Raw genomic sequence first — 9,380 nt, forward strand, 5'->3', positions numbered from 1 at the left:
AAAAAAAAAAAAAAAAATTACCAGCCTGGGCAACATGGCAAAACACCGTCCCTACAAAAAAATACAAAAATTAGCCAGGCATGGTGGCACCTGCCTGTAGTCCCAGCAACTTCTACTTAGGGGTGGGCGTAGAGTGCTACGGCAGGAGGATTGCTTGAGCCCAGGAAGTCAAGGCTGCAAGGAGCTCAGACTGGCCACTGTCCTCCAGCCTGGGCTATGGAGAGAGACGCTGTCTCAAACAAACAAAAAAACAAAAAAAATTACTTATGTAAAGCACTTAGTACAATGACTGGTACTCAACAGACCTCCAATAAATGGCAGTCTATCATTATTACTACTTTCCAGAGACAGGTAATCTAGTCACACTGATAGGGTCTATAAGGGTTCATCAGAGGTGACTGTTTTAGCAGTTAAGGTAAAAGGCATAGAGTAACATAACTGTGATACTGCAAAGAACCTTAGAGATCATTTACTTCAACCTTTTATAGATAAAGAATGCTGAGGTAACTAAAAGTCAACCTCAGTTAACAGACTCTTCCAATTCCCAACTTGGTCCTCATCTAGGTGGCACAAAGGATAAAGCTATCTTTAAAAATTAGATAATTATTTTCTTATTCCATCTCTCAAAATCAACAGGAAAAATTTAAAATGGTCTTTGCAGTCAAAATTGTATCCCCAAATGGAATCCTAGGACCTCTCATAAAGCCTGGAAAACCCAGAGTTGGAACTTATAATGTGACCTGTTTATATCATCTTGCCATTATTCATACATGTCTACTGTAAATCTAAGTGTATACTCTCAATTTCTAATAGTATGGTCCTTCACCTTGTGAAGAATCTCTACTAAGTTACCCTGTGATACTGGGCCTTACAACTCCCTAGACCTCACTTTATTCTTTGGCAAAATCACTATACTTTAGAGATAGTAACTATAGGGATATTAAATATGAAATATTCTCTGAAGTACTAAAAACAAAAGATATAGAGACCTAATATGATTAATTTTTAATCACACAGAATAAAAGAAATATTAAAAAATGGGCATATGTTCTGTTTTTAACAGGGAGACACAGCTTCACTAAAACCATCCCATGCCAAATTAGCCCCATTTTATAGGGCTACCAGGTGGAGATTAAACTGTAAAAAGAAAGTATTTTAATTAAGAAAGGTATCTGATGAAGTTATTTCTTAATGTTTACAGGGTAAGATGAAGGCACATGAATTAGCATATATTATAACCAGGTAGGATGTGGTAGCTCACGTCTGTAATCCCAGCACTTTGGGAGGCTGAGATGGGCAGATCACCTGAGATCAGGAGTTCTAGACCAGCCTGACCAACATGGCGAAACCCAATCTGTACTAAAAATACAAAAATTAGCCGGGTGTGGTGGCCCACACCTGTAATCCCAGCTACTCGGGAAGCTGAGGCAGAAGAATTGCTTCAACTTGTGGGGCAGAGGTTACAGTTAGTCGAGATCCCATTGCACTCCAGCCTGGGTGACAGAACAAGACTCTGTCTCAAAAAAAGTCTCAGCTACTTGGGAGGCTGAGGTGGGAGAATCACTTGAACCCAGGAGGCAGAGGTTGCAGTGTGTGGAGATTGTGCCACTGCACTCCAGCCTGGGTGGCAGACTGAGACTCTGTCTCAAAAAAAAACACAAAAGATTTCAAGCAGCTGAATGATGTGATCAAGAGAGGATCTATGGTAGAGACCTGTAATACCAATATAAGGAAAACTTGATTCGAATCCCGTGAACTCTGGTGAGGGAGGTTGCGCCAATCCAACTTCACCGTAGTGAACAGAGCAAAGCTCGATCTCGAAAAACTAAGTCTCAAAAAAAAAAAAAACACAACACACAGCCAAAAATAAGTTAATATAGAGAAAACATTTGGACAGTGCCTGGGCCACAATAAGCATTATAAAAATGACAGTTATTGGATATTTATTATAAATATTGTTGTCTTTGAATAAAAGGCTCTTTATGACCAGTCATGATTAGCATTTGTTAATATGTTTTTTGGCCTCATAAAATGCTCATCATCACTGGTCATTAGAGAAATGTAAATCAAAACCACATTGAGATATCATCTCACGCCAATTAGAATGGCAATCATTAAAAAATCTGGAGACAACAGATGCTAGAGAGGACGTGGAGAAATAGGAACACTCTTACACAGTTGGTGGGAGTGTAAATAGTTCAACCACTGTGGAAGACAGTGTGGTGATTTCTCAAGGATCTAGAAATATAAATTTCATTTGACCCAGCAATCCCATTACTGGGTATATACCCAAAGAACTATAAATCGTTCTACTATAAAGGCACATGCACATGTATGTTCATTGTAGCCCTGTGTACACAAGCAAAGACCTGGAACCAACCCAAATGCCCATCAATGATAGACTGGACAAAGAAAATGTTGTATACATACACCATGGAATACTATGTAGCCATAAAAAATGATGAGTTTGTGTCCTTTGTAGGGACTTGGATGAATATGGAAACCATAATTCTCAGCAAACTGACAGAAGAACAGAAAGCCAAACACCACATGTTCTCACTCAGTAGGTAGGTGTGGAACAATGAGAACACGTGGATTCAGGGAGAGGAGCATCACACACTGGGGGCAGTTGGGGGGGGGGTGGGGAGGGGAGAGACGGGGTGGGGGGGGAAGGGAGGGTGGGAAGGGATAACATGGGGAGAAATGCCAGATATAGTATGCACCTAAAGTTAAATAAATAAATAATTTTTTTTAAAAGGCTCTTTATGGAAAAAAATTAATATACCAAAACCAGTCTGACTACAGTGGCTCTGATACACACGCATGTACAGATAAATATTTTTTATAATACAGGGTCTTGCTCTGTAGCCCAGCACAGAGTACAATGGCATGACCATGGCTCACTGTGACCTTGAGCTCTAGGGTTCGAGTAATTCTCCTGCCTCAGCCTCCTGAATACAGACTCAGAGGGACTAGAGGTGTGATATGCTTTGAATCTGTGTCCCCATCCAAATCTTATTTCGTATTGTAATCCCCAGTGTTGAAGGTGGGGCCTAGTAGGAAGGAGACGGGATAACTGGGTTACTGTAGTTTGGGGAGTTACCAAACAGGAAAGAGACACAGGAAAGCGGCCCTTTAATACTTGAAGAGCGTGCAGTATGAATGACTTAAAATTTAACAAGATTTAACAGATTTTCTCCTATTCATTTACTGAAAAAAAAAAAAAAGCCACACATGTTTTTCCTTCCCCATTTTAAAGTTATTTTTAGTATCAATACATAGCATTTAAGATTACTGAATGACTGTTACAACTCAAATTATACAAAAAAAGATTATCAAGCATAATTTTACTTATTAAAATCATTTTAAGATATTATTCCCTCGATTATCCTAGAAAGAATATATGAACATAAAGAATAATTAAACATAAGCTTCATTATATAATGATATAAAAATATACAAACCTAATTTGTGAAGTTAGAAGGTAAGAGTATTTCATGAACCTTACCTATAGATTCAGTGGTGAGGAAAATAAACAAGGCTTGCACTAGCCAAGTCTGCAACATCAACATCTTGAGTAGCTATTTCTGCAACAGACAAATGTAATATTACTTTTAATATTTTTGTCTCTTATATACACATAATTTAAGATACAATCTTGTTTTCATTCTGTAGCTGTGTTTCTAAAAGGTGGTAAAATTCTTATGAGAATATAGAAAACAAACAAGTCTTCACATTATTTTTCTTTATTCCCAATGAAGTTATGTCTATGGAAAACACCTCTAGAAAGCACAATTTATACTTTCAAAGAGACAACTTGTTTCTTCCTTACGTGAAGTCCTGTATTAGTAAATAACTGTGAGATTAAGAACTTCAGAGACAAACTTCTACATGGCAAAACTCACTGTAGATGTATCCTTAAAAGATACCTGACTAATGGGAAAAAAATGTAGTTCATAGCATGGCCAAAAATTTTCCCTAATATATAAAGAATGCCTACAAATCATTAAAAAATTTCTAACACCTAATAGAACAACAGGCAAAAAGATTTGAATAGTTTATAGAAAAGGAAATACAAGTAAATCAAGCATTTAAAAAGATGCTTTCAACCTCACTCAAAATGAGACATATAAATTAAAACTATTCAGATAGGAATGCAAAAGGATATTAAACAGTCTGGTAAACAATTTGGTAGTTCATTACCAAGTTAAAAAGCACACCGTAAGATTGGTATTTCCACTCCCTAAGAGCCTATTCCCCAAAATAAAAACAAAGGCCCGCGCCAAGACTCATACTCAAATGTTCACAGCAGCTTTATTCGTAAGTCCCAAACTGGAAACAATCCAAATGTCCCCCAACTGGTGAATGTATAAACATATATCCAAACAATGGTACAGACATACAAAAAAAAAAAAAAAAAAAAAAAAGGTATGAACTAGTGATACATGCAATACTATGAATGAATCTCAAAAGCATTACACTGAATAAATGAAGTCAGACACAACAGGCTATATACTGTATAACTATTTATAGGAAACTTTTTGTTTGTTTTAGGGACTGGGGATTACAATATGACATGAGATTTGGTTGGTTGGGGACACAGATTTAAACCATATCACTCCTCTAGCCCCAACTACTCAGGAGGTTGAGGCAGGAGAATCACTGGCCCTGGAGCTCGAGATCACAGTGAGCCATGGTCACACCACTGCACTCAACCAAATATCCATTAACAGTAGGATAAATTATGTATGGTATATTCCTTTTAGAGATGGTAAACTCCTAGGCTCAAGTGATCCTCCTGCCTTGGTCTCCCGAAGTGCTGGGATTACAGGCATAAGCCATTGTGCCTCCGAACTTCTTGATATGGCAAAATTAGGGTGACAAAATGCAGATCCAGGGTTGCCTAGGGTGAGGTAGAGGAGGCACATGTAAAGGAGAATAAAGGAAATCTGGGGTGACAAAAATATTCTATGACTTGATTGTGGTGGTGACTGTAAGACTCTATACATTTGGCAGGGTGCGGTGGCACAGCACTTTTGAGAGGCTGAGGTCGTGGATCACTTGAGGTCAGGAGTTCAAGACCAGCCTGGCCAACATGGTGAAACCCTGTCTCTACTAAAAATACAAACATTAGCCAGATGTGGTAGCTCATGCCTGTAGTCCCAGCTACTCAAGAGGCTGAGGCAGGAGAATCGCTTGAACCCAGAGACGGAGGATGCAGTTAGCCAAGATCGTACCACTGCCCTCCAGCCTGGTGACAGAGTGAGACTCCAACTCAAAAAAGAAAAAAAACCCACAAAAATTAGCTGGGTGTGATAGCGTGTACCTGTAGTCCTAGCTACTTGGGAGGCTGAGGCAGGAGAATCGCTTAAACCTGTGAAGCGGAGGTTGTAGTAAGCCCAGATCATGCCACTACACTCCAGCATGGGCAACAGGGCAAGATCCTGTCACCAAAAAAAGAAAAAAAAAAAAATTAGCTGGGTGTGGTGGCATGTGCTTGCAGTCCCAGCTACACGTGAGCCTTGAGGCAGAACTGCTCGAACCTGGGAGGCAAAGGCTACAGTGAGCTGAGATCGCACCACTTCACTCCAGCCTGGGTGAGAAAGCAAGACTCTCGACTCTATTAAAAAAAAGACTATACATTTGTCAAAATTCACTGAATCCTGTACCAACTATTTCAAAGTGAGATTTTATCTCACTTTCAAACTAACAAGTCAGTCTACCACGGTGTCATGGATACTGGCAAAAGGCATGACATTCTTGAGTCAGAGACAAAGGACTTTATTACTCATAACAGTAGTCAGAGTATCAGCATTTTCTTGTGCCAGCTGCTTGAGTCCCAACTGCCACAGGGCACTGTGAAGTCAGATGACACCTGCACAGTCTGCTTCACAGGAAAGAAAAGACAGAGCTTACGAAATCCCCAACTTGAAAAATGTGCAGGAAGCGTGTCTGCCATTTACTCTAGAGAGGGGCATTATCTCTATCTTTGAAGACTATAAGCAAACCTGCCCTTTGCTCCATGGCTCTGAGAGCCTACCTTCCCACATTCTTTAAAAGCTAAGTTGGTCATGTGCGGTGGCTCATACCTGAAATCCCAGCACTTTGGAAGGTGGAGGCAGGTGGATCCCAAGGGCAGGAGTTCAAGACCAGCCTGGCCAAGATGGTGAAACCCCATCTCTACTAAAAATATAAAAATTAGCCAGGCATAGTGGTGGCTGCCTATAATCCCAGCTACTCAGGAGGCTGAGGCAGAGAATTGCTTGAACTCAGAAGGCAGAGGTTGCAGTGAGCTGAGATCACACCACTGCACTCCAGCCTGGGCAAAAGAGTGAGATAAAAAAAAAAAAAAAAAAAAAAAAAAAGGCAGCCATCAGGATTCTGTTCATAAGAAATGCAGAAATCTAAGACCCATGGGTTTCCTATCAAGTTGTAACTAAAAACTGATGAATTTTATTGTGTATAAATTGACCTTAAAAACAAAATCTGCCCAGTACGGTACGGCCAAAAGAAATGAGTGCTTAATACCTCCAAAGACATGTACAAGAATTTTACAGAAGTTTTATCCAAAAAAGATGAAAAATAAAATCAACCAAATATCCATTAACACTAAGATAAATTATGGTACATTCAAGTAACTGAATCATAGCAATGAAAAAGAATAACAGATGCATGCAACATGGATGAATTTCACATATACTACAGAATGAAAGAAATCAGAAAGGCTGGGTGCAGTGGTTCACACCTGTAATGTTGGCACTTTGGGAAGCTGAGGGGAAGGATTGCTTGAGGCCAGTCTGAACAAAATAGACCCTGACTCTACAAAAATTTAAAAAGATAAAGAAGGCAAGAAAGTACGCTCTGCATGATTTCTTTTATAGGAAGTTCAAAAAGAGGCAAAAGTCTACCATGTTTGGTGACAGAGGTCAGAGCAGTTTTTTGTGGGGGGGGGGGGGGAGTATAAAAGTGGACATTCTGGGGTGCTGACCATGTTCTGTATCTTGACCTGGACAGTGATAAACTCACTGAGCTGTACACTTATGAGTTCTGTTTCACAGTATGTAAGTTGTACTTAGGAAAAAAAGGTAAATAAACAAACCAAAAATTATCCCAATACCATTCTTACATATTAGTGTTGGTAAAAATATAAAAACCAAAAAGGTATCAACACAGTGTTGTAAGACTAAGCAATGAAGGTATTGTTACACACTACAGGTTATAGTGTAAATTGGCATAAGCTTCCCAATACATTGTATACTTTAAAAACTGTCAGTTTCATTGTTTGTAAATTAGATCTCAATTAAAAACAAAGAAAAAAGCCTTACCCAAACAAGGCAGAGAGCCAGTTTGGCAATATCAATCAAAATTACAACACATACATTTGAATCGAACGATTCTGTTTTATTTTATCCTATAGATATAAATAAAACAACACCATGTACAAAGTTATTCACTGTTTTGCTTTTAATAGTAAAAACGTTCAAACAACCTAATTATGATAAGACACTAGTTAAATTATGGTATACCAAAACCATGTAAAAAAAATGAGGAAGCTCTATATGTACAGAAACATAAAGTTATCTAAAATACATTGTTAAAGTACAGAACAATGCATTGCTATTATTTGTGGGCAAAACAATATACAAGAAAGCAAAACACACATTCATTTCTTTATAAATGCATACAATATTCTCCAGGAGGATAAAAGTTCAAATACTGGCTGTGACTGGGTATTTGAGAGACCAAGATGGAAGGGAGACTCTCCACCATATACTTTGTAGCCTTCCAATGTTGACCATGTGAATCTTTAGTACTTATGCAAAAAATAAATACAAATTTAAAAATACTTAACGTTGGCTAGGTGCAGTGGCTCATACCTGTAACCCCAGGACTTTGGGAGGCCCAGATGGGTGGATAACCTGAGGTCAGGAGTTTGAGACCAGCTTGGCCAACATGGTGAAATCCCGTCTCTACTCAAAATACAAAAATTAGTAAGATGTGGTAGCCCATACCTGTGATCCCAGCTACTTACGAGGCTAAGGCAGGAGAATCGCTTGAACCTGGGAGGCGGAGGTTGCAGTTAGCTAAGAATGCACCACTGCACTCCAGCCTGGGCAACAGAGCAAGACTTTGTTTCAAAAACAATAATAATCAATTCTTAGGCTGGGCAGGTGGCTCACGCCTGTAATCCAGGCAGTTTGGAAAGCCGAGGCGGGCAGAGCACCTGAGGTCAGGAGCTCCAGGCCATCCTGGCCTATATGATGAACCCCATCTCTGCTAAAAATACAAAAATTAGCTAGGCATGGTGGTGGGCACCTGTAATCCCGGCTACTCAGGAGGCTGAGGGAGGAGAATTGCTTGAACCCAGGAGGTAGAGGTTGCAATGAGCAGAGATGGCCTCACTGCACTCCAGCCTGGGTGACAGAGCGAAACTCCATCTCAAAAAATAAAAATAAATACCTGATGTTGAAAAACTAACTATTGGGTACTATGCTCACTAACTGGGTGACAGTTCAATCATACTTCAAACCTCAGCATCACACAATATACCCATGTAACCTGCACATGTACTCTCTGAATCTAAAATAAAAGCTAAAATCATTAAAGACAAAAATACCTAATATGTCATTTTTTTCTCCTGAATAAAACTATTAACTCTTCTTGATGAGAAATGGTTCTATACTTGGAACACAATATTCTTTTATTAAATATACCTACTAACTTGACTTTATGCACTCCCTAACATGGTTTTGTTAAAAAAAAAATTAAAAAAAAAATTATATGTAACAGCTTTCCAGCACGCCCAGCTAATTTTTAAAAAATTTTTCTGTAAAGGCAGGAGTTTCACTCTGCTGCCCAGGCAGGTCTCAAACTCCTGGCCTGAAACAATCTCCTTGGCCTCCCAAAGTGCTGGGATTATAGGTATAAGCCACTACACCAAGCCAAATGTACTATATTCTTGCAACAAGGCTGCTCTAAAACAAGAGGTCCATGAAAGAATTTACGATTACTTCAAAGCAATTAGATTTGGTTGAGTAGTACCACGGAATACAAATAAAGGTAACCAGACAAAGTAAACTTTCCTAATTTTTAAAAGATTGTCATGGAGAGGTAATAAAGAAACATCTATTACGGCACTTGATTTCATAGTCCAAATCTAAGAGATGAAGACACAGTAACATTATATAAAATATTATATGCAATACAGTTAACTTCATTTGGGGCTTATCTTGTTTAAAAAATTGACAGAATTAGGCCGGGCGCGGTGGCTCATGCCTGTAATCCCAGCACTTTGGGAGGCCGAGGCGGGTGGCTCACGAGGTCAAGAGATCGAGACCATCCTGGTCAACACGGTGAAACCCCGTCTCTACTAAAAATAC

General features: G+C 39.2%; 1 protein-coding gene across 4 annotated transcripts in view; it reads right to left on the reverse strand.

Annotated features, from left to right (window-relative positions):
- The window catches only part of IL6ST (interleukin 6 signal transducer), a 66,483-nt gene that overhangs the window by 42,359 nt on the left and 14,744 nt on the right, over positions 1-9,380 (reverse strand). For all 4 annotated transcript variants that reach the window (XM_017548685.2, XM_017548683.2, XM_037745783.1 and 1 more), the window contains one exon: positions 3,509-3,587. In XM_017548685.2, the coding sequence (XP_017404174.1) occupies positions 3,509-3,572 (64 nt within the window). In that variant the 5' untranslated portion in view covers positions 3,573-3,587. The remainder of the gene's footprint in view (positions 1-3,508; positions 3,588-9,380) is intronic.

The sequence above is a fragment of the Cebus imitator genome, unplaced genomic scaffold (assembly GCF_001604975.1).
Source record: "Cebus imitator isolate Cc_AM_T3 unplaced genomic scaffold, Cebus_imitator-1.0 Scaffold213, whole genome shotgun sequence".
Classification (NCBI taxonomy): Eukaryota; Metazoa; Chordata; class Mammalia; order Primates; family Cebidae; genus Cebus; species Cebus imitator.